This window comes from Telmatherina bonti, assembly GCF_933228915.1.
Source record: "Telmatherina bonti genome assembly, chromosome: 14".
NCBI lineage: Eukaryota > Metazoa > Chordata > Actinopteri > Atheriniformes > Telmatherinidae > Telmatherina > Telmatherina bonti.
The window spans coordinates 40,511,796-40,538,090 of NC_136612.1; the positions used below are offsets into that span (position 1 = coordinate 40,511,796).

Sequence of the window (26,295 nt, forward strand, 5' to 3'; positions counted from 1 at the left end):
GGACCAGGGATCAGGCAAGTGATCGGCCTTGCGGCGGACCAGGGATCAGGCAAGTGATCGGCCTTGCGGTGGACCAGGGATCAGGCAAGTGATCGGCCAACACCTTTCCATCCTTTTTGTCCAGACAAGCAGATAAACCGTTTTGTAAAGTGTCAGGTTCATTCATGGAAAACTGTTACAGGACCGGGTTCTGCTGGTGTCAGGATAATTCCCATCTTCTGTAATGGTTCAGTTCTACAGATCCAGTTCACATGGGACCCTTTTACCCCGGCGGTCAGGTTCTAGCTGGCCTGAAAGAAAGATAGGCTGCTGTTCATACTGAGTCCAGGTGTGCGAGCATCAAGTCAGGAACACTCACAACGCAAGCAGCCCCTCGGTTCAGGCTTCCTGAAGTCTTTGCTGCTCCAGAACGGAAAGTAAAACATGGAGCACCGCTGTCATCACATATCTGATGAGAGCAATGCCGATGAGCAACTCCACATGAACCCTCAGACCCCCACCAGGACCCACAAGTGTCTCAGAACAAGTCCAGGTCCGGCTCAGGGGGCGGGGCTTCAGTCATAGGAGGCTGCATGCAGCAGATAGGGGAGCTGCAGCGTGTCCTGTGTACATACAAACATCTTTATATATATATATATATATATATATATATATATATATATATATATATATATACACACATACATAAGTGTGTGTGTGTGTGTGTGTGTGTGAGAAGAATGAGAAAGAGGAGCTGTGCATGAAGATGGCTCCGCTACGTTTTGGCATCTAACCCCCTCCTCAGCCTAAATGAAGGGCCCCCCAGGCATCCCCAGGTAGTTGGGGACAGCAACAGGTGGCTGGGGAGCGGAGCTGCTCCAGTGCACCTTCATGTGGTGCCTCAGGTTGGACTTGGAGGAGAAGCGCTTGTCGCACTGCTGGCAGGAAAACGGCTTCTCCTTGGTGTGGATCCGGCGGTGGCAGATGAGCTGCGTGGAGACCCGGAACGACTTCCCGCAGTCGGGACACTGGTAGCGCTTTGGCTCTGTGTGGATCCGCCGGTGGTTTTTCAGGGACATCAGGTTAGGGAACTCCTTCTGGCAGGATGAGCAGAAGTAGGTCCCGGTCTTGTGGCTGTTCTTGTGGTTGAGCAGGGAGCTGGCATGACGGTAGGACCGCCCACACTGGTCACACACGTGGGGCTTGGCGACCTCGACATCGCCTTCCCGGGCACGGGCTTTGGCCAAGCTGCTTGGGTCAAGTCCTTGCTCCTGTAAGAGCGTGAGGTCCAGGCCAGACCCCCAGCCCAGCTCCTGGGAGCCCCCGGGGCGCGGCTGCTGGGGTCTGGGTTGGCGGGGCTGCGGCGCCTGGCCGTGGGTGATCTCCATATGCAGTCTGAAGCTGGCCTGGGTGGGGAAGGCCCTCTGGCAGGACCGGCAGGTCAGCTCCCGCTGCTTCTGGTGGACACGGCGGTGGTTGTAGAGCTGCGAGGACACGCGGAAGGCTTTGCCGCAGTCATGGCAGCGGTGGCGCCGTGTCTCGGAGTGGATGCGGCGGTGGTTCTTCAGGGCGAGCAGGTTGGAGTAGGTCTTGAGGCACACAGCGCAGTGGTAGATGCCAACGGTGTGAGTGTTCTTGTGGTTGAGGAGGGAACTTGCGTGTCGGTAGGACCGGCCGCACTGATCACATCTGTGCAGAGACAAATAGGTGGGAGAACGAGGGGAGGGATTAGCGACGAAAGGTGGAGGTGCAACATTTATTCAGTCATGTTACACATACAGGTATATGATCTGAAATCCGGCTCAAAGCTTCTAAAAGTTGTGTTCCATTTATCGTTTTTATACAGGGCACTGGGGGTGGGGGGTTCTGTGTGGGTGAGGTAGGGGGGACATGGACAAACAGCTAAGAGGGAGGTGGGAGGTATCTGCTGCTTTCTGCACTGCACAATCCACCAGCTTCCTCCCCCTAAAGTCTAAAAGACACGGTCCCAAGGCGAGTCGGCCAACGAGCTGGGATGCAGTGCAGCGAGCTACAAATCCTCCCTGATCTTCACTGTCGCACTTCTACTCGCTAACTGACCACGACAACAAAGACAAAAGCCCCGTTTCCACCAAGGGGTCTGCATCCTGATCTCCTGCCACGTTTCCACAGCAACCGTACCCTTACCTGGTTGACAGAAAGCGATAGATGTGCCTTTACAGGTCCCTGATAATTCCATTCGTCCTTTACGTTAGCACGGCCGTTAGCCTGCATTTCTGACAATAACAAACACGGTGGAGGAGACGGTATGCTTCGGATCAAATCCGGTCCTCAGGGATCGTTGTCCTGCAGGTTTTACATTTTCTTCCAACATCAGATTCTTGTCAAATGGCTCCAAGCGGAAACATCTAAAGCCTGCAGCACAGCGACCGTGGAGGATGCCTCACTTGACTTGTAAGGAAGAAGGAGGCAACAAAGGAGGAGAATGGCATACATCACAGGTAGCGACAATGCTTTTTAACCAGTCGACAGACTGCAGGATTGGATCTGTCCAAAACCAGGCTATCAAAAAGCAGAACAATCTGTTTGCTCCGCCATGCTTCACATTTGCAACTGTCTAATGAAAATATCACCCCAAGTCGGACCCGTTGGTGGAAACAGGGAGAAACAGACCCCAGCAGGTGGAGAACAGAAGGAAAACAACAACAACATCAACAAGAGTCTGCGTCAGAGAAGAGAATAGCATGAAAAACATCTGAACATGACATGATTGAAGGCAGCCTACAAACTACAGTGTGTGAGATATGCTAACTGAAAGCAAACGGGGGTGACTTATCTGGTCTCTCCACTAATTCAATCTGTCCAAACTTCAGAAAAATCCGAATTCCGGCACGCGTATGGTCCCAAGGAAGCCGGATTGGAGATCATATACCTGTAATAGACATGTAGAGACCTAAATTTATCTTCACTATTTGTTTGTTGAACTTCGAAGAATCACAAACAACTGACGAGAACTCACGTGTACCGACACTCTTCTCCCTCTCCCGCGGATGCTGTGGCCTTCCTCCTGACTTCCATGCCTACCTGGTTGTCCCCGCAGCGGTGCCGGGCCAGACCGGATCTCCCCTGGAAGCTCTTCCCACAGGTGGGGCAGCCGAAAGGGGTGGCGCCCTCCTCATGCACCTTCTGGTGGTTTCGGAGGAACCTGGCCAGCCGGAAGGCTTTCCCACAGGTGTGGCAGATGTGCTTCTTGCGCTGTGTGTGGATGCGCATGTGGTTGCGCAGCGCCATGTAGTTGGTGTACGGCTTGTCGCAGAAGTTGCAGCGGAAGTTTCCGGTTTTGTGCGTGTGTTTGTGGTTGAGCAAGGAGCTGGCGTGTTTGTAGGTGCAGCTGCAGAGGTCGCAGGCGTACGGCCGCTCGTCTGAGTCCATGTCCACAGAGTTCCTCTCCATGCTGATGCTGGTGGAACTGGTGGTGGAGGACGACGAAGGAAGGTGTTGCGCTGGGCAATTGTGAGCCGCCAGCTCGTCGGCCGTGGCGAAGCCTTCACAGCAGCCGTCGCACTCAAAATCCATCTGGGCCCCGGGGCCTTGCGGGCCCTTGCACAGGCCAGCTGTAGTGTGGGTGGCGAGCTGCCGCTGGGTCCGAAAACCTTTGCCGCATTCCTGGCAGTTGTGCTTCTTCTGGGCGAAGTGCAGGCGCAGGTGGTTCTTCATGGCCAACCGGTTGGGGTAGGTGGAGTTGCACACATTGCAGTGGTACTCTCCAATCTTGTGGAGGTTTTTGTGGTTGGCCAGGCTGCCGGCGTGCCGATACGTCTTCCCACACTCCTCGCAGGCAAAAGGCCGCCGCCCACTCTCTGCCGGGTCAAACTTTTGGGGCCGGGAGGTGCCGGCCGAGGAGTAGGGCTTCTTGAAGCCTTGGTGGCTATACTTGACCCCCATCACGGGACCTTTCGAAGACTCCCCTCTCATGGTCTGCATCTGAGACGGGCCCGGCTGCTGGAAGCGGGCCCCATTGGGGCCGGTCCGGACCAGACCTTTGGCCCGGTGCTCCTCGTGCAGACGGAGGTGGTTGATCAGCTGCTTCTGGATTTTGAAGGCTTTGCCGCATTCCTCACACTTGTGTCTGCAGGAGGAACGAACAGAAGTGAAGGAGACAGAAACAGGAAGTTAACACTTTTCAGCAGATCATGGGACCCTCACAGGTAAAAGCTGTCCTGGGTTACTGGTCTGAACTGGTCTGGATGGTTTAAAGACAGGAAGCTTCTCATCAAACACAGTCGACAGCTTCGGATATGTTTGCTGATAAAAACAAGTCAGCTGTCTTCATATGACGTGAGCAGCATCTCTTCTGTCTTCTTTGTTACCGTGGCGACCATGTTTGCTCTCATCACCTGCAGAGTCCAGACCATGAGCCACCAGGGAAGACATGAGTCTCTGCGTCAGATAAAACTGTAGAAACAAAGGCCTTTTCCACACACACGGCTGTTTTCACCTCTCGTCCACATCCAAACCCTTCTGTCGACATGCGGATTAACCAGTTCAGTGGTGATAACAAACCAATAAAACCAGTTTGAATTAAAATGTACTACATACTCATTCCTTTACATCCCTGCCACGTTGGGCTTAGAAAAAACACAGTAAAACAAACAAAGCACAACAAAGTAAGCGCTTGCAAAACAAGGGCGAAAAAAGCCAAAAAAAACTTGAAAACCTTGCTTCCTATTGGTGGAAAAATGCTCCCCATCAACCAATCAAAACATTCCCAGAAAACATGACGCATCTGGATGCTGAGGAGACGTTTTGGAAGTGAAAAAAAATCCCCACAAGCAGACAGTGCTGCCTCCTGGTGGACGGAAGGACTAACACTCCCTGGACAAGTCCGTCTTCCACTGGAGGAAGACTCCAGTTCCAGCTGCTGAAGAGCAATCCACAACATGACACCACCAAATTTGCTTTCTTTCCTTTTGGCTTAACAAGTTAAATCTTGGTGTCATCGGGCCCAAACAGTTTCCCCGCATGCTTCTGGGTTAGGAGGTTTTTCTTTGTCAGAAAGGTCTCCGGTCCTGATTTCTTCTCATGGACCAGAAACAGAAATGTGGGCTGCAGAAACATACGATATTCACAAGGCTTCATCCCAGAGCTGGAGCTGCTAGAACTACGTTGGCTTTCTGTTAAAAAAAATGTTTACTTTCACTTATCTGGAGTTGTGATGGGACCCTGAAAAACTACCGCTTCATGCCTTTGAGATGGACAACAAGTTGAACATGGACATGTTCATGCTCAACTTTCCACAACATGCTTCGTTATAAAAACAAAACAAAATTGAGATTCTCATATTTTTGGTCAAATAGTGAAGATGTAAAACAGCTCCACCTCCAGTGCAGTAGGTGGCAGGACAGCTACGGTAAATAAGACAAAACTGGGTTTTCTTTCAACCTCAACCACAAAAACAAAGTTCGTTTTTACATACTTGACGGGAATATGTGTGCTGTACAGATATTCCCGCTTCATCAACACAACCAGCTTTTACACAGGGTTCTTACACTTTTCACCAGTGATTTTCCATGACTTCTCCAAAACTTTTTATGGAATTTCCATGATCAACGAAAACTGATTATCATGACAATACGTAAGATAGAGAGCCCAAATCTTTCCCCTTCCGGTAGGAACCATGAGACCTAAGCACTGATCACTGAAAAATACACGCAATAGGAGATGAAAAAGATGCTTGATCGTAAGAGGTCAGTGCTTTGGGCCCATGGGGCCCGACTAGTGAAAGGCTGTATTAGGGCCAAGTCTGAAATGTACCGTATGGTGACTGTGAAACCTAAAAACACCAGACAAGTGCACAATACATTTTAATTTCACATTATGCATGTGTAAATGCACAATAAATCTGTGGAGTACAAGTCTTTGTATTCACCTTCAAAACAATTACAGAAAACTTCAAATAAAATTCTTCCAATGTGAGCTCTTCCTAAAAAACTATACTTTAGGGCCCATAGTACCTCCGCTTTAAGCACTTCATTACTGGCAGAAACGGTGATAGTTGCCTGCTTTGTTGCTGTGTAAACTGAAGAACAGCTTCTGGATGTCCGAGCTTTCATAAAATCACTTATTGTTACTGCGCTGTTAGCACTTGCAGCTACAGCTTGGTGTTTCTTTCCTTTCAAGTGGCTCATGAGCGCTGATTTGCCTATATTTGATATATTGATTTAACACAAAATTTACATCTGGCACATCTCTTGTCAGTGTCCCTATCGAGCCACAGATTATATTGTTCTCTTGAAAGCCACATATTATTAAAATGTCATTTTCCTGGCGTGCGGTCGCGGTCACCTTTTCCATTTCCTGAACTTAGGCCGGTCTCCCCTACAAGTGTGGGTGTGCTTTCAATCCAAAGGCGCATGAACGCCGCCAAATTGAATAAACCCTTTCACCACCAAAAAATTGTGACGGTCCGAGGCAATTGGCATTTTATTACGACACACATTTTATTTGGATATTTAATTAAACATTATATATTTCCATGACTTTTCCAAAACTTCTGACAAAATAGATATTTTTACTAACTTTTCCAGGGCCTGGAAATTGTATTTTAAAATTCCATAACTTTTCCAGGTTTTTCATGACCGTATGAACCCTGATTACAGCCGTCTCTTCAACCTTGTTGAATCTGTCAACAGCAGAAACTACAATATTCTGCCGCTTCAAATGTCCAACCGAATCACACAACCCTTCACGTGAAGAAAAAGTTCAGCCCCAACAACTCCCAGACCACAGCTTGAGAAGACAAACTGCCAACATGCAGTGCGGTCATGCACCGTTTACCCTTCTGACTGCTCAGCTTGTGGTTTGGTTTCTGGATTTTTGGAACTTCTCACCAAATTTGTGCGTAAAACATAGAATAGAACAAAACAACGTGGCAACGTGGCTTTACGCTGGAGTGCGACAGCACATTTCACCAGAGTCAACTGTGCCTCACGCAGACCTACTCTCTGCAGACAGTAGGCGAGTAACGCCAGACAGACAGACACTCGCCTCCGTCTCTGCCGTTGTTGTGTGTGTAATTTGGCCCGTTTTAAGCTTGTGACTTGACGCAACAGAGAAACAACACCTGAAACCACAGACACAGCCGGATAGCTGACATGAACCAACCAGCGTCTGAACTGAATGAGCCGACTCGCGGCAACGCACGGAGGTACGAGGACAGCAACAGACACTTTAAACGTAAAACTGACATCTGTATTTGTGAACGTAAGGGAGCAGAAATGAGCCTTAAAGGCAAAACAAAAGAAAAACAAGCAACTGGATAAACAATGACCAACAAAACGGCTTCCTTATATTTGCAATGCCAGGGGCCATGACGAAGAACGTTCACGCTGTCCGTTTTCTCAAGTCATCGCTGCAATGAAGCCCACACCACCTGCATTGAAAAGACAACGACCATTATCAGCAACTCTTGCTAGCGCCTGAAGAAAACATACGGTAACATGAACCGCCACGATCCACCAGCGGGAGCCCTTCAGCAGCTCCAGAATTCAGGGTAATCTGACAAATCCCACCCCTCTACTCTGTTCTAAGTCTGGACATAAGCGTACCTCTTCAGGTCGAAGTGGGTCCGTTGGTGGTTCTTCAGAGCCAGCAGGTTGTAGTAGCGTTTCTGGCACACCAGGCAGCGAAACACACCCGTCTTATGAGACTTCTTGTGGTTGAGGAGTGAGCAGGGGTGTCGGTAACCCCGTCCACACTGATCACACTTGTGTGGTTTGTCGCTTTGATCAATCAGTGACCTGCGCCCTTCGGCTCCGACGTCACGGCTTCCGCCGGCAACCCCGCCGCTGACACCGTCCCCACCTGACAGGCCTTTGGCTCCGTTCAGACCTGGCTTGTTGATGGAGCTGGACTGATTCTTTCCAGGACACAAGTGAGTGATCAGGTGGTGGCGGTCCGCAAAAAACATGCCACAGTCGACGCAAATGTGGTTGCGGCCGTCCATCTTGCTGACGTTGGCCGAACTGCCGGGGATACCCTGCTGCTGGCTGTCCTGCCTCTGGGGGCCATGGATTAACTGGTGATTCAGGAGGTCCTGCTTCCGGGAGAAACTCTGGCCGCACGTGGAGCAGATCATTCTCCAGTCCTGGTCCAGACTGGAAGGTCCTGGTCCTGTTGGGTTATTGGCGTGGCTACGCAGGTGGCTTCTGAGGGCTCTGAGGCTGGCATAGTGGTTGCCGCACACCGAACACTGATACACCTCTCCGTCGTCGTCGTCATCTTTGTCATTGCTTCCCATCCTTTTCCCTCCACTCTGCGAGAACTGTCTCTGGCTGCTGCCTTCTTTCATGCTGCTGGAGCTTCCGGAGGGCAGCGAGGTCCCACCGGAGCCGTGGTAGGACATGTTTCCCATGAAACCGTTGGACATGTTACCCGGCGGCGGCTGCTGCTGGCCGCGACGAGGACACATGTGGGACTTAATGCCTGAAACGTCGCCGTACATTTCGCCGCAGTCGGCACATACATGTCTGTCGGCTTGCCGGTGAGCGGAGCTGCTCTGTGACAGCGAGCTGCCGTCAAAGCGATCATGAAACTCCAGAGAGTCCAGCCCACTGCTGTGCCCTCCGTCTGGCACAAAGTGGGCGGCGTCGCCGAGGTTTCCTGGCAGTGAGATTGGAGTGGTGGCACCGCTGCCCTCCTGGACGTAACTCTGCTGGGAGTCCAGCGTCAGCGGCTCTGGAGACAGCCAGTCGTTGCCGTCACTGTTGACTGGCTGGTTGGTGGCACGGCCTTTGTGGCTCCGCAGGTGGCTGTGCAGCGCTGCCAGGTGGGGGTACTGCTTACAGCAGATGGTGCACTGGTAGTGGCCTGTCTGATGGCAGCGTTTGTGGTTGACCAGACTTCCTGCGTGTCTGTAACTTTTCCCACACTCCCCACACTTGAAGCGCCGCTCCTCATCATCGGGAGAGTTTGCCTGAGGCACCCGGCCTCCAGACGGCGACGACACCGACCCCCGCGAGCCAGAACTGAGAGTGTCCGAGTTCAGGATGGAGCTGTCCTGACTGTGGGAGGGCGGGTGGGGGTCGTGGGTCAGATAGTGGACCTTCAAAGTCTCTAGGTCCGGGTGTCCTGCCCCGCAGTACGCACATGTGTAGATGGGGTTGTTTACCGGAGGGCCCATGATAGGGTCATAGGGGCCTCGTTTCTCAGTGGGAAGCGGCGGTAGAGGCAGAGGGTCCCCCAGGGCTGGGGTGTACGCTGGGGACCGGACGGCACTCAGGTTGTGAGGCATAATGCCGGGGAAGCTGCGCGGCAGGCCGAGGGAAGGCGAGGCCGTGTTGTGCAACAGGATGTGCTCCTGGAAGTCGGCCTTGTTTGGTAGCGCGATCTGGCACAGGTGGCAGAAACAGGAGGTGGTGTCATCACTCTGAGATGACTGCGAGCTGGCGCCGCGCTCCGAGTCATGGAGGCTGCTGCTGCTACTGCTGCTGCTCACCATGGAGGTCCCCGGGGTCTTGAACTTTGAATGAGTTCTCTCGTGGCTGTTTAGGGCAGCCAGGTTGCCGAACTGTTTGAAACACACAGAACACTTAAAAGTTCCTTGCTGGTGACACTTCTTGTGGTTCACCAGACTACCGTGATGCCGGTAGGTCCTGTCGCACTGATCACACTTGAATGGCCTGTCCCAGGCGTCGTCAGATTCTGGGGAGCCTTTTTTTCCGTGGTCGTCTGTCTCGTGGCCTTGCAGGACACTATGTCCCATACCACTACTGTTCAAATGGGAGCGTCCAAACCCGTCCGAGAGGTCCTGGGCGAGGCCGTAGTCCCTCTCCTCCTGCCCGGTCTCCTCGGGCACCTCCTCGCTCTCCTCCTCTGCGTGGGCACTGCTCGGGGAAAGAGTATGGATCCGCAGGTGGTTCTTCAAAGCCACCGCGTTGGGCAGCGTGCGCGTACAAACAGGACACTGGAACGATCCGACTTCGTGAGACTTCTTATGATTGGCGAGGCTAGCTGCGTGCTTGTAAATCCTTCCACACTGTTCACACTCGAAACGACCGCTCTCTTCCTGCTGATAATGTGCTTTCATATGCTCTAGAAGACTTTGAGTACTCGGGCAGACCATATCACATTCTTTACAGGGGAAACCCTTGGCTCGACTCATATCATGCATTGCCATAGTACTCTACAGCAAGGCAGTTGGAGGGAATCACGGTTCACAACGCAGCAATGAACAGTGATGTCGGGGCAGGGGGAGGAAATGGCACTGGTTAGCTCTTCAGTCGAGGACGTTGGCCATTTTCCCACCAATCAAGGTCCAGCCAATCAGGGCCCGCCTTGGGAGGTGGCGGGCCTGTAGGAGGGAGGGGGGAAGGGTCACACCAGCCAATCAGGTCTCACTGTGGAAACAACAAAAAGAAGACGGTTAATGACAAAGTCGTCTCACTTTTTTGTGTTGCATTTGTGTGTGTGTCTGTGCGTCTGTGTGTGTGTCTGTGCGTCTGTGTGTGTGTGTGTGTGTGTGTCTGTGCGTCTGTGTGTGCGCGCGTCTGTGTGTGTGTGTGCGTCTGTGGGTGGGTGGGTTGGGGGGGGGTTTCTGATATCCGTCACGACAACCAACGAAGAAGAAAAGGGGTTCATCTATTGCCGATGCAGAACTTGTGCTTCCATCAGAGAAAACACGGAGCTGCATCGGATCCTTGCGATCTCAGGTTGATCAGAACGTCTGACCTCCAGACATTTCTCCCGGCATTCATCCTACGTTTGTTTACCGACAATGACCTGCGTCGGCACTCCTAACCACTGCGCTACCAACGGTTAAACAATCAATTTTCAGACATTTCTACAAGAGTTGGGTTTGGAAAAAGCATAAGTTTCCCACAACACCTGATTTTAACTTATTAAACTGTAAAGTACCCAATCATAAAACTCAGAGATAAGAGTTTCCTTTATGAGTGACAACAGTGACGCTCTTCTGTTTCATTTATTGATGCTTGCTGGATATGAACAAACTGACCATTGTTGGTGACAAAACATTTTCTGTTGCGCTGCCGTGTTGGGTGGCTAACCTTGCTGCTGTTAGGAACTGACCAGCGGCAACCTCCAGCGGTTAAAAGTCAAGCCTACGCTGAAGTGCATAAAACTGTAGCTCCCCCCTCATCCACTAGGGGCTGCAAAAAAAACGTGTTTATTCCTGCCGTAAACGTGTTTATTCCTGCCGTAAACGTTGTTTATTTCTGCCGTAAACGTGTTTATTTCTGCCGTAAACGTGTTTATTTATGCCGTAAACGTGTTTATTTATGCCGTAAACGTGTTTATTTATGCCGTAAACGTGTTTATTCCTGCTGTAAACGTGTTTATTTCTGCCGTAAACGTGTTTATTCCTGCCGTAAACGTGTTTATTCCTGCCGTAAACGTGTTTATTTCTGTCGTAAACGTGTTTATTTCTGTCGTAAACGTGTTTATTCCTGCCGTAAACGTGTTTATTCCTGCCGTAAACATGTTTATTTCTGCCGTAAACGTGTTTATTCCTGCCGTAAACGTGTTTATTTCTGCCGTAAACATGTTTATTCCTGCCGTAAACATGTTTATTCCTGCCGTAAACGTGTTTATTCCTGCCGTAAACGTGTTTATTTCTGCCGTAAACGTGTTTATTCCTGCCGTAAACATGTTTATTCCTGCCGTAAACGTGTTTATTCCTGCCGTAAACGTGTTTATTCCTGCTGTAAACGTGTTTATTCCTGCTGTAAACATGTTTATTTCTGCTGTGAAGTTGGTCTTTTTAACATGGGAGTCTATGGGGATTTGCTCTGTTTTGCAGCCTCTAGTGGATGAAGGGGGAACTGCAGAACGTTACGGTTGACTTGATCAATAAGGATCATTTCTACCTGAACTGATTTGGTTCCATCAGGATCCAGCTTTGATCCGACTGAGTCAGATCAGACCAGTGTAGTTTCTCCCGCTGCGATGGCAACCTGAATGCTGGTATCCATGGAAACATGGCTGATGTTCAGAGTGGTACCTGAGCCTGGACTACGAAGCCAGACAAGTATCCCGGACATCTCCGTTACCTGGTAGACTTAGCCAGACATTCAAGATCTAGATCCGCCGAACCACCAGGCTGGTTATTATTCCACAGTACAATGGTTGGAACGCTCGGATAAGGGGGTGGAGTTTGTAGAGCAGCTACGTCACCATGGAGGAGCAGACGTGGAGAAATATGAAGAATTCAAACGCATCATCCAGGTCAAAAGCCACGTTACCATAGCAACAGCCAGGTGGTGGTGCTGCAGAACGTAGCTGACTCTGTCAATGCGTAAATTTGCAGATGTAGGGTCCTGTAATTTCCGCGATCACAGAATCACGGACTGGCCGATTAAAAAGGAATAAATTTTTTTAACGCGGAACGTCATGGAAGTTGACTTAATTTGACAGCAAAACTGTTTTCATGTGGAGAAGGAACGTTTGTCCGGAGAAAACTGCATGGAGGCAAAGAAATCTGGTGGCACAACCAGCCGCTCCCACTGACGGAGCCCTCCCCCGTCCCACTTCAAAACAGAGTAAGCAAGGCGAAGCAGCTGCACGCTACTTTGGCTGCGTTGATGAAAAAACTGCAGAACTCAACGGTAATCCCTCGGTACAGAGCCGAGCAGTTCCCCAACGACTTTCATGGTTCAGGTGAACTGATGTTTCTGTCAACACTCCGTTGACTTGAGAAGTAAAAATAGAGAAGTGACGTTGTGTCAAAAAGCCACGTGAAGGAAAAGTACGATGCAATAAGAATATAATAAGATAACTGCAAATAGGTTTTCTAAATAAGGATTATAGATTACGCAGCAGAATTTTAAAAAAACCAAACAACTCATCCCATGTGGGAATCTGGCTGACATGCACATGCAATAAGAATAAAAGGCATTACTTTCTGAACATGTAAATCAATGCATTAAAATAAAATTTATAATCAAATAACAATAATATGAACAGCCATACAATTGATATTAATAAAAAATTATCAATAAATAAAACACATTGAGTATTACATGTGTGAATTAATGTTTTTATCTTCTTTTATCACAGGAGTGTAAAAACCAAAACTTCCTGATGGATGCTGTCTCCATGGATAGATGCAAGTTTCTCTTTCTGCTGGTTTTAGATGCACTGTAATGTACTGAGGACATGTCTCGTCTGTCACCTCAATACAATAAAGTACATTTTTATTTCATTTGTCTAAATTATAGTTATTTAATTTAAAAAAGAAGGTTTTTGGAAGTAAAATAGGAGTAAAAAATTTTTTTTAAAAAGAAAAGGGGGATTCCCTAAAAATATAATGGAAAAAATGGAATTCCCAAAAATTAAAATAGAAAAAACAGAATTTAATAAATGCTTTTCTGCATGTATGATGTTGGAGACTCGGTCCGGTCGGGGACTCGGTCAAACTGGGGACTCGGTCCGGTCGGGGACTCGGTCAAACTGGGGACTCGGTCCGGTCGGGGACTCGGTCCGACTGGGGACCCGGTCCAGCTGTGGGGGGTGTATCCATGCGGACCGTGTTCACGCTGCACTTTGGTGAAACCAGCCAAACCATTAGAATAATATCTCCCCATTCCCACCAGAGGTGGCGCTGCACTAGTATTTAGCAGAAAAGAGGACCAGACCGGCGTGAAGAAGAAAACCATTTCATTCTGAAACAACCACAACCCCCCCCCCCCGGCTGGTCCAGGTGGCCAGGTATCAGACCACCGGTCAGTCCTGCTGTGTGCTCATCCAGATTGTAGGACTCTAACCCTGCTGACGAGTTGGGCTAGCTGTAATCAGATTACTTCTTCCAGGACGATTAAACTGGGTCAGCTTTAACTGGCTGATCTGCACAGCTCATTACAAACTCCAGTATTTCAGCACCTGCCTGGCTTTCAAGGACTTCCAATGACTTCCTGTCCAATCACAGATCAGAAGCTGGACGGGTCCAACACCTGAGCCAGATCGTCATCGTCATGGTGGTGTAACAGCCACGGGAACGAGTCAAACGATTCAGACCGACGGGAACGAGTCAGACCGACGGAAACGATTCAGACCGACGGGAACGAGTCAGACCGACGGAAACGAGTCAGACCGACGGGAACGAGTCAGACCGACGGGAACGAGTCAGACCGACGGAAACGAGTCAGACCGACAGGAACGAGTCAGACCGACGGAAACGATTCAGACCGACGGGAACGAGTCAGACCGACGGAAACGAGTCAGACCGACGGGAACGAGTCAGACCGACGGGAACGAGTCAGACCGACGGAAACGATTCAGACCGACGGGAACGAGTCAGACCGACGGAAACGAGTCAGACCGACAGGAACGAGTCAGACCGACGGGAACGAGTCAGGAACGAGTCAGACCGACGGAAACGAGTCAGACCGACGGGAACGATTCAGACCGACGGGAACGAGTCAGACCGACGGAAACGATTCAGACCGACGGGAACGAGTCAGACCGACGGAAACGAGTCAGACCGACAGGAACGAGTCAGACCGACGGGAACGAGTCAGGAACGAGTCAGACCGACGGAAACGATTCAGACCGACGAGAACGAGTCAGACCGACGGAAACGAGTCAGACCGACGGGAACGAGTCAGGAACGAGTCAGACCGACGGGAACGAGTCAAACGATTCAGACCGACGGGAACGAGTCAGACCGACGGGAACGAGTCAAACGAGTCAGACCGACGGGAACGAGTCAGACCGACGGGAACGAGTCAGACCGACGAGAACGAGTCAAACGATTCAGACCGAATGGAACGAGTCAGACCGACGGGAACGAGTCAAACGATTCAGACCGACGGGAACGAGTCAGACCGACGGGAACGAGTCAGACCGACGGGAACAAGTCAGACCGACGGGAACGAGTCAGACCGACGGGAACGAGTCAGACCGACGAGAACGAGTCAGACCGAATGGAACGAGTCAGACCGACGGGAACGAGTGAGACCGACGGGAACGAGTCAGACCGAATGGAACGAGTCAGACCGACGGGAACGAGTCAAACGAGTCAGACCGACGGGAACGAGTCAGACCGACGGGAACGAGTCAAACGATTCAGACCGAATGGAACGAGTCAGACCGACGGGAACGAGTCAAACGAGTCAGACCGACGGGAACGAGTCAGACCGACGGGAACGAGTCAAACGATTCAGACCGAATGGAACGAGTCAGACCGACGGGAACGAGTCAAACGATTCAGACCGACGGGAACGAGTCAGACCGACGGGAACGAGTCAGACCGACGAGAACGAGTCAGACCGACGGAAACGAGTCAGACCGACGGGAACGAGTCAGGAACGAGTCAGACCGACGGGAACGAGTCAAACGATTCAGACCGACGGGAACGAGTCAAACGAGTCAGACCGACGGGAACGAGTCAGACCGACGGGAACGAGTCAGACCGACGAGAACGAGTCAAACGATTCAGACCGAATGGAACGAGTCAGACCGACGGGAACGAGTCAAACGATTCAGACCGACGGGAACGAGTCAGACCGACGGGAACGAGTCAGACCGACGAGAACGAGTCAGACCGACGGGAACGAGTCAGACCGACGAGAACGAGTCAGACCGACGGGAACGAGTCAGACCGACGAGAACGAGTCAGACCGACGGGAACGAGTCAGACCGACGAGAACGAGTCAGACCGACGGGAACGAGTCAGACCAACGGGAACGAGTCAGACCGAATGGAACGAGTCAGACCGACGGAAACGAGTGAGACCGACGGGAACGAGTCAGACCGAATGGAACGAGTCAGACCGACGGGAACGAGTCAGACCGACGGGAACGAGTCAAACGAGTCAGACCGACGGGAACGAGTCAGACCGACGGGAACGAGTCAAACGATTCAGACCGAATGGAACGAGTCAGACCGACGGGAACGAGTCAAACGATTCAGACCGACGGGAACGAGTCAGACCGACGGGAACGAGTCAGACCGACGAGAACGAGTCAGACCGACGGGAACGAGTCAGGAACGAGTCAGACCGACGGGAACGAGTCAAACGATTCAGACCGACGGGAACGCGTCAGACCGACGGGAACGAGTCAAACGAGTCAGACCGACGGGAACGAGTCAGACCGACGGGAACGAGTCAAACGATTCAGACCGAATGGAACGAGTCAGACCGACGGGAACGAGTCAAACGAGTCAGACCGACGGGAACGAGTCAGACCGACGGGAACGAGTCAAACGATTCAGACCGAATGGAACGAGTCAGACCGACGGGAACGAGTCAAACGATTCAGACCGACGGGAACGAGTCAGACCGACGGGAACGAGTCAGACCGACGAGAACGAGTCAGACCGACGGGAACGAGTCAGACCGACGAGAACGAGTCAGACCGACGGGAACGAGTCAGACCAACGGGAACGAGTCAGACCGAATGGAACGAGTCAGACCGACGGAAACGAGTGAGACCGACGGGAACGAGTCAGACCGAATGGAACGAGTCAGACCGACGGGAACGAGTCAAACGAGTCAGACCGACGGGAACGAGTCAAACGAGTCAGACCGACGGGAACGAGTCAGAACGACGGGAACGAGTCAGACCGACGGGAACGAGTCAAACGATTCAGACCGAATGGAACGAGTCAGACCGACGGGAACGAGTCAAACGATTCAGACCGACGGGAACGAGTCAGACCGACGAGAACGAGTCAGACCGACGGGAACGAGTCAGGAACGAGTCAGACCGACGGGAACGAGTCAAACGATTCAGACCGACGGGAACGAGTCAGACCGACGGGAACGAGTCAAACGAGTCAGACCGACGGGAACGAGTCAGACCGACGGGAACGAGTCAAACGATTCAGACCGAATGGAACGAGTCAGACCGACGGGAACGAGTCAAACGATTCAGACCGACGGGAACGAGTCAGACCGACGGGAACGAGTCAGACCGACGGGAACGAGTCAGACCGACGAGAACGAGTCAGACCGACGGGAACGAGTCAGACCGACGAGAACGAGTCAGACCGACGAGAACGAGTCAGACCAACGGGAACGAGTCAGACCGAATGGAACGAGTCAGACCGAATGGAACGAGTCAGACCGACGGAAACGAGTCAGACCGACGGGAACGAGTCAGACCGAATGGAACGAGTCAGACCGACGGGAACGAGTCAAACGAGTCAGACCGACGGGAACGAGTCAGAACGACGGGAACGAGTCAGAACGACGGGAACGAGTCAGACCGACGGGAACGAGTCAAACGATTCAGACCGAATGGAACGAGTCAGACCGACGGGAACGAGTCAAACGAGTCAGACCGACGGAACGAGTCAGAACGACGGGAACGAGTCAGACCGACGGGAACGAGTCAAACGATTCAGACCGACGGGAACGAGTCAGACCGACGGGAACGAGTCAGGAACGAGTTAGACCGAATGGAAAGAGTCAGAAACGAGTCAGACCGACGGGAACGAGTCAGCCCAAAGGGAACAACTCAGCCCAACGGGAACGAGTCAGCCCAACGGGAACAACTCAGCCCAACGGGAACGAGTCAGACCGACGGGAACGAGTCAGACCGACGGGAACGAGTCAGCCCAAAGGGAACGAGTCAGCCCAACGGAAACGAGTCAGACCGACGGGAACGAGTCAGACCGACGGGAACGAGTCAGACCGACGGGAACGAGTCAGACCGACGGGAACGAGTCAGGAACGAGTTAGACCGAATGGAAAGAGTCAGAAACGAGTCAGACCGACGGGAACGAGTCAGCCCAAAGGGAACAACTCAGCCCAACGGGAACGAGTCAGACCAACGGGAACGAGTCAGCCCAAAGGGAACAACTCAGCCCAACGGAACGAGTCAGACCAACGGGAACGAGTCAGGAACAAGTCAGACCGACGGCAACAAGTTAGACCGACAGGAACGAGTCACACCAACGAGAATGAGTCAGACCGACAGCAACAAGTCAGACCGACGGCAACGAGTCAGACTCATGGAAATAAGTTAGGTTCATACAAATGAGCCTGACTCGAAGAAAGGAACCAGATTCATGGAAACGATTCAGGCTGGAGGAAACGAGTCTGACTGACAGAAACAAGTCAGACTCATGAAACTGAGTCAGACTCAAGGATATGAAAGGGATTGGTGGAAACAGTACTGATTGATGGTTTTGATTTGCAGCGTGGGGGGTGGGGGAGCTATAAAAATTGATCAATGTGAACCGATTCAATCAGTGGAGAAGAATGATCGATCACCATTACAGATCATACAGTTTATCTTCCATCTGAAGAAGGTTCCGGTTCACATTCAGGACTTTATAATCTGGATCAGAGACGTGGGCTGTCCTCGGTGATCTGGATATAATCTGGATCTGAGACGTGGGCTGTCCTCGGTGATCTGGATATAATCTGGATCTGAGACGTGGGCTGTCCTCGGTGATCTGGATATAATCTGGATCTGAGACGTGGGGTGTCCTCGGTGATCTGGATATAATCTGGATCTGAGACGTGGGGTGTCCTCGGTGATCTGGATATAATCTGGATCTGGACGTTGGCTGTCCTCGGTGATCTGGATATAATCTGGATCTGAGACGTGGGCTGTCCTCGTGATCTGGATATAATCTGGATCTGAGACGTGGGCTGTCCTCGGTGATCTGGATATAATCTGGATCTGAGACGTGGCTGTCCTCGGTGATCTGGATATAATCTGGATCTGAGACGTGGGCTGTCCTCGGTGATCTGGATATAATCTGGATCTGAGACGTGGGCTGTCCTCGGTGATCTGGATATAATCTGGATCTGAGACGTTGGCTGTCCTCGGTGATCTGGATATAATCTGGATCTGAGACGTTGGCTGTCCTCGGTGATCTGGATATAATCTGGATCTGAGACGTTGGCTGTCCTCGGTGATCTGGATATAATCTGGATCTGAGACGTGGGCTGTCCTCGGTGATCTGGATATAATCTGGATCTGAGACGTGGGCTGTCCTCGGTGATCTGGATATAATCTGGATCTGAGACGTGGGCTGTCCTCGGTGATCTGGATATAATCTGGATCTGAGACGGTGGGGCTGTCCTCGGTGATCTGGATATAATCTGGATCTGAGACGTGGGCTGTCCTCGGTGATCTGGATATAATCTGGATCTGAGACGTGGGCTGTCCTCGGTGATCTGGATATAATCTGGATCTGAGACGTGGGCTGTCCTCGGTGATCTGGATATAATCTGGATCTGAGACGTGGGCTGTCCTCGGTGATCTGGATATAATCTGGATCTGAGACGTTGGCTGTCCTCGGTGATCTGGATATAATCTGGATCTGAGACGTGGGCTGTCCTCGGTGATCTGGATATAATCTGGATCTGAGACGTGGGCTGTCCTCGGTGATCTGGATATAATCTGGATCTGAGACGTGGGCTGTCCTCGGTGATCTGGATATAATCTGGATCTGAGACGTGGGCTGTCCTCGGTGATCTGGATATAATCTGGATCTGAGACGTGGGGTGTCCTCGGTGATCTGATATAATCTGGATCTGAGACGTGGGGTGTCCTCGGTGATCTGGATATAATCTGGATCTGAGACATTGGCTGTCCTCGATCGGTGATCTGGATATAATCTGGATCTGAGACGTGGGCTGTCCTCGGTGATCTGGATATAATCTGGATCTGAGACGTGGGCTGTCCTCGGTGATCTGGATATAATCTGGATCTGAGACGTGGGGCTGTCCTCGGTGATCTGGATATAATCTGGATCTGAGACGTGGGCTGTCCTCGGTGATCTGGATATAATCTGGATCTGAGGACGTGGGCTGTCCTCGGTGATCTGGATATAATCTGGATCTGAGACGTGGCTGTCCTCGGTGATCTGGATATAATCTGGATCTGAGACGTGGGGTGTCCTCGGTGATCTGGATATAATCTGGATCTGAGACGTGGGTGTCCTCGGTGATCTGGATATAATCTGGATCTGAGACGTTGGCTGTCCTCGGTGATCTGGATATAATCTGGATCTGAGACGTTGGCTGTCCTCGGTGATCTGGATATAATCTGGATCTGAGACGTGGGCTGTCCTCGGTGATCTGGATATAATCTGGATCTGAGACGTGGGCTGTCCTCGGTGATCTGGATATAATCTGGATCTGAGACGTGGGCTGTCCTCGGTGATCTGGATATAATCTGGATCTGAGACGTGGGCTGTCCTCGGTGATCTGGATATAATCTGGATCTGAGACGTGGGCTGTCCTCGGTGATCTGGATATAATCTGGATCTGAGACGTGGGCTGTCCTCGGTGATCTGGATATAATCTGGATCTGAGACGTGGGCTGTCCTCGGTGATCTGGATATAATCTGGATCTGAGACGTTGGCTGTCCCTCGGTGATCTGGATATAATCTGGATCTGAGACGTGGGCTGTCCTCGGTGATCTGGATATAATCTGGATCTGAGACGTGGGCTGTCCCTCGGTGATCTGGATATAATCTGGATCTGAGACGTGGGCTGTCCTCGGTGATCTGGATATAATCTGGATCTGAGACGTGGGCTGTCCTCGGTGATCTGGATATAATCTGATCTGAGACGTGGGGTGTCCTCGGTGATCTGGATATAATCTGGATCTGAGACATTGGCTGTCCTCGGTGATCTGGATATAATCTGGATCTGAGACGTGGGCTGTCCTCGGTGATCTGGATATAATCTGGATCTGAGACGTGGGCTGTCCTCGGTGATCTGGATATAATCTGGATCTGAGACGTGGGCTGTCCTCGGTGATCTGGATATAATCTGGATCTGAGACGTGGGCTGTCCTCGGTGATCTGGATATAATCTGGATCTGAGACGTGGGGTGTCCTCGGTGATCTGGATATAATCTGGATCTGAGACGTGGGGTGTCCTCGGTGATCTGGATATAATCTGGATCTGTGAGACGTGGGCTGTCCCTCGGTGATCTGGATATAATCTGGATCTGAGACGTGGGGTGTCCTCGGTGATCTGGATATAATCTGGATCTGAGACGTGGGCTGTCCTCGGTGATCTGGATATAATCTGGATCTGAGACGTGGGCTGTCCTCGGTGATCTGGATATAATCTGGATCTGAGACGTGGGCTGTCCTCGGTGATCTGGTCTGGATCTGAGACGTGGGCTGTCCTCGGTGATCTGGATATAATCTGGATCTGAGACGTGGGCTGTCCTCGGTGATCTGGATATAATCTGGATCTGAGACGTGGGCTGTCCTCGGTGATCTGGATATAATCTGGATCTGAGACGTGGGCTGTCCTCGGTGATCTGGATATAATCTGGATCTGAGACGTGGGGTGTCCTCGGTGATCTGGATATAATCTGGATCTGAGACGTGGGGTGTCCTCGGTGATCTGGATATAATCTGGATCTGAGACGTGGGCTGTCCTCGGTGATCTGGATATAATCTGGATCTGAGACGTGGGCTGTCCTCGGTGATCTGGATATAATCTGGATCTGAGACGTGGGCTGTCCTCGGTGATCTGGATATAATCTGGATCTGAGACGTGGGCTGTCCTCGGTGATCTGGATATAATCTGGATCTGAGACGTTGGCTGTCCTCGGTGATCTGGATATAATCTGGATCTGAGACGTGGGCTGTCCTCGGTGATCTGGATATAATCTGGATCTGAGACGTGGGCTGTCCTCGGTGATCTGGATATAATCTGGATCTGAGACGTGGGCTGTCCTCGGTGATCTGGATATAATCTGGATCTGAGACGTGGGCTGTCCTCGGTGATCTGGATATAATCTGGATCTGAGACGTGGGCTGTCCTCGGTGATCTGGATATAATCTGGATCTGAGACGTGGGCTGTCCTCGGTGATCTGGATATAATCTGGATCTGAGACGTGGGGTGTCCTCGGTGATCTGGATATAATCTGGATCTGAGACATTGGCTGTCCTCGGTGATCTGGATATAATCTGGATCTGAGACGTGGGCTGTCCTCGGTGATCTGGATATAATCTGGATCTGAGACGTGGGCTGTCCTCGGTGATCTGGATATAATCTGGATCTGAGACGTGGGCTGTCCTCGGTGATCTGGATATAATCTGGATCTGAGACGTGGGGTGTCCTCGGTGATCTGGATATAATCTGGATCTGAGACGTGGGCTGTCCTCGGTGATCTGGATATAATCTGGATCTGAGACGTGGGCTGTCCTCGGTGATCTGGATATAATCTGGATCTGAGACGTGGGGTGTCCTCGGTGATCTGGATATAATCTGGATCTGAGACGTGGGGTGTCCTCGGTGATCTGGATATAATCTGGATCTGAGACGTTGGCTGTCCTCGGTGATCTGGATATAATCTGGATCTGAGACGTGGGCTGTCCTCGGTGATCTGGATATAATCTGGATCTGAGACGTGGGGTGTCCTCGGTGATCTGGATATAATCTGGATCTGAGACGTTGGCTGTCCTCGGTGATCTGGATATAATCTGGATCTGAGACGTTGGCTGTCCTCTGTGATCTGGATATAATCTGGATCTGAGACGTGGGCTGTCCTCGGTGATCTGGATATAATCTGGATCTGAGACGTGGGCTGTCCTCGGTGATCTGGATATAATCTGGATCTGAGACGTGGGCTGTCCTCGGTGATCTGGATATAATCTGGATCTGAGACGTGGGCTGTCCTCGGTGATCTGGATATAATCTGGATCTGAGACGTGGGCTGTCCTCGGTGATCTGGATATAATCTGGATCTGAGACGTGGGCTGTCCTCGGTGATCTGGATATAATCTGGATCTGAGACGTGGGCTGTCCTCGGTGATCTGGATATAATCTGGATCTGAGACGTGGGGTGTCCTCGGTGATCTGGATATAATCTGGATCTGAGACGTTGGCTGTCCTCGGTGATCTGGATATAATCTGGATCTGAGACGTTGGCTGTCCTCTGTGATCTGGATATAATCTGGATCTGAGACGTGGGCTGTCCTCGGTGATCTGGATATAATCTGGATCTGAGACGTTGGCTGTCCTCGGTGATCTGGATATAATCTGCATCTGAGACGTTGGCTGTCCTCGGTGATCTGGATATAATCTGGATCTGAGACGTGGGCTGTCCTCGGTGATCTGGATATAATCTGGATCTGAGACGTGGGGTGTCCTCGGTGATCTGGATATAATCTGGATCTGAGACGTTGGCTGTCCTCGGTGATCTGGATATAATCTGGATCTGAGACGTGGGCTGTCCTCGGTGATCTGGATATAATCTGGATCTGAGACGTGGGCTGTCCTCGGTGATCTGGATATAATCTGGATCTGAGACGTGGGCTGTCCTCGGTGATCTGGATATAATCTGGATCTGAGACGTGGGCTGTCCTCGGTGATCTGGATATAATCTGGATCTGAGACGTGGGCTGTCCTCGGTGATCTGGATATAATCTGGATCTGAGACGTGGGCTGTCCTCGGTGATCTGGATATAATCTGGATCTGAGACGTGGGCTGTCCTCGGTGATCTGGATATAATCTGGATCTGAGACGTTGGCTGTCCTCGGTGATCTGGATATAATCTGGATCTGAGACGTGGGCTGTCCTCGGTGATCTGGATATAATCTGGATCTGAGACGTGGGCTGTCCTCTGTGATCTGGATATAATCTGGATCTGAGACGTGGGCTGTCCTCGGTGATCTGGATATAATCTGGATCTGAGACGTGGGCTGTCCTCGGTGATCTGGATATAATCTGGATCTGAGACGTGGGCTGTCCTCGGTGATCTGGATCAGACTGAAGCATCTCCAGTTATATCTGAATCTGAGCTGCAGCCAATCACAACTTTTCTCCACTTCACCATGTAAACAAACGTGCGGAGCTTTTAGTGCGTTACAGCCACAACAGGCCATCTGAGGCCGCGTGCACAGCCCGTATCGTCCACACGCACGCACACTCACATCTAGTTTAGAGTCAAAGCTGTCAGAAAATAAGGAATGAAATCCTCCCCATCAGACAAAGCAGCATGCTCTCCGCGGTGCAGGCGGGCTGGAGGCACCCCGACCTTGGCCCGTCTCCCCCCGGGACAAAGCAGGGCATCCTCACCGAGACCCGGCCGACATTTCCTCCCCCAGTCTCCCGCACTTTCACCCGGGGAGCGCAGCTCCAGCCCGGACAGCCGAGCAGGGGGCAGATGGACTGCTGGCCGCAGAGCAGCCTCTGTTTGCGACATGATGCCCCCTCCCAGCAGAGAAAGACCCCCCTGCAGCCATCGGCCCCTCCACTGAGACCCCACATCGGAAAATGGCTTTCCAGCCGCGGATAGCCATTTTCCCAGAGCTAGCGCAGTTAGCTGGCAGCGCAACCCGAAAATCCCGCAGCCGGGCTCCGCGAGGTCCCCAGCAGAGCTCACCGCCTGAACGGGATGCTGGACCCCATCACCGCGGGCATTTCAGCCTGGAAACACCGGGCATCCAGAGGAGAGCAGGCGGGGACCGCAGGCTGATGCGCGGCCGAGCTAACAGCTAGCACTGGGCTAGCGGTTAGCAGCCCCTCCAACTGGCTGACGGGGGGGGGGGGGGGGTCGGAAGTTCAAAACGTCCAAATAAAAAACAAAACACACAAACAGAGCAGCACCCCCCTCCCAGCTGCATTATGTGTACACCTGACGCATCTCCAGGTGAAAGCAGCCTGCACTGCCGCAGCTCTCCGAGGCTAGCATCCCAGCTAGCCGCGAGCTACACAAAGATCTCCACAGACACACCGCCCCCCCCCCCCCCCTTTCATGGAAAACCTCGGTTTTAGTCCGTTTTCCGCTCCACACTTACCCCCCAGCTGGGCCCTGCAACCACACGGACAAGATGCACGGTGTGGAAGCGCAGAATGTGCGCGTTTCACGACGTGGACATGGTTATTTTCCCTCCTGTTCAAACAGCGACTTTTGGCTCTTGGCTCTGCCCCCCCCCGCTGCCGCTTCAGCAGCACACTTCCTGCCGCTGCCGCGCTAGCGGAAAGACGCGGCGCGGCCGCACGCGCGTCATCACCCACAAGAGAAAATTCTACGGTAGCAGCAAGACCCCCGGTCTGCCCCACCGGGTCTGTCCGCCGCTGCAGAACCGAACCGAGCCAAGCTACTGGTGTCGGGGCTGAATGACAGCCTAGGGTCACTGGATCGGCTCACCGCTCCTGGAGGTCCTGGGAGACAAACCGATGTCCAGCAGTCCCTTTACCAGTCCGCCTTCCAGTTACCCTAACCATAACACATCAACCAGCTCAGGGGCCACATTAACCAGCTCAGGGACCACATTAACCAGCTCAGGGGCCACATCAACCAGCTCAGGGGCCACATCAACCAGCTCAGGGGCCACATTAACCAGCTCAGGGGCCACATCAACCAGCTCAGGGGCCACATCAACCAGCTCAGGGGCCACATTAACCAGCTCAGGGGCCACATTAACCAGCTCAGGGGCCACATCAACCAGCTCAGGGGCCACATTAACCAGCTCAGGGGACACATTAACCAGCTCAGGGGCCACATTAACCAGCTCAGGGGCCACATCAACCAGCTCAGGGGCCACATTAACCAGCTCAGGGGCCACATTAACCAGCTCAGGGGCCACATCAACCAGCTCAGGGGCCACATTAACCAGCTCAGGGGCCACATCAACCAGCTCAGGGGCCACATTAACCAGCTCAGGGGCCACATTAACCAGCTCAGGGGCCACATTAACCAGCTCAGGGGCCACATCAACCAGCTCAGGGGCCACATCAACCAGCTCAGGGGCCACATTAACCAGCTCAGGGGCCACATCAACCAGCTCAGGGGCCACATTAACCAGCTCAGGGGCCACATTAACCAGCTCAGGGGCCACATTAACCAGCTCAGGGGCCACATCAACCAGCTCAGGGGCCACATCAACCAGCTCAGGGGCCACATTAACCAGCTCAGAGGCCACATTAACCAGCTCAGGGGCCACATTAACCAGCTCAGGGGCCACATCAACCAGCTCAGGGGCCACATCAACCAGCTCAGGGGCCACATTAACCAGCTCAGAGGCCACATTAACCAGCTCAGGGGACACATTAACCAGCTCAGGGGCCACAATAACCAGCTCAGAGGCCACATCAACCAGCTCAGGGGCCACATCAACCAGCTCAGGGGCCACATTAACCAGCTCAGGGGCCACATTAACCAGCTCAGGGGCCACATCAACCAGCTCAGGGGCCACATTAACCAGCTCAGGGGACACATTAACCAGCTCAGGGGCCACATCAACCAGCTCAGGGGACACATTAACCAGCTCAGGGGCCACATCAACCAGCTCAGGGGCCACATCAACCAGCTCAGGGGCCACATTAACCAGCTCAGGGGCCACATTAACCAGCTCAGGGGCCACATCAACCAGCTCAGGGGC

The 26,295-nt window shown here is 52.1% G+C and overlaps 1 protein-coding gene across 2 annotated transcripts; it reads right to left on the reverse strand.

The window, feature by feature from the left end:
* Positions 1 to 618: 618 nt before the first annotated feature.
* Positions 619 to 24,848, reverse strand: LOC306765024 (zinc finger protein 646). Of its 2 annotated transcripts, XM_079252354.1 has the most exons (5): positions 24,709 to 24,848; positions 7,566 to 10,355; positions 2,978 to 4,087; positions 2,794 to 2,890; positions 1,625 to 1,669 (listed from the first exon to the last, which is right to left on the reverse strand). In XM_079252354.1, exons 2-4 carry the CDS (start codon positions 10,133 to 10,135, stop codon positions 2,812 to 2,814), a joined length of 3,759 nt encoding a protein of 1,252 aa, XP_079108480.1. In that variant the 5' UTR covers positions 10,136 to 10,355; positions 24,709 to 24,848; the 3' UTR covers positions 1,625 to 1,669; positions 2,794 to 2,811. The 2 variants fall into 2 exon arrangements, with proteins under 2 accessions (XP_079108479.1, XP_079108480.1); XM_079252353.1 differs by lacking the exon at positions 2,794 to 2,890 and having other exon boundaries at positions 619 to 1,668.
* Positions 24,849 to 26,295: the final 1,447 nt, after the last annotated feature.

Bases quoted from the DNA above. Each gene is read 5' to 3' on its own strand.
- LOC306765024 (XM_079252353.1), bottom strand. From the start codon at position 10,135: ATGGCAATGCATGATATGAGTCGAGCCAAGGGTTTCCCCTGTAAAGAA. The intron at 4,088-7,565 runs GTACGCTTATGT...TTCCTCCTGCAG, and splicing joins ACCCACTTCGACCTGAAGAG to ACACAAGTGTGAGGAATGCG. The intron at 1,669-2,977 runs GTGAGTTCTCGT...GTCTCTGCACAG, and splicing joins GGAGAAGAGTGTCGGTACAC to ATGTGATCAGTGCGGCCGGT.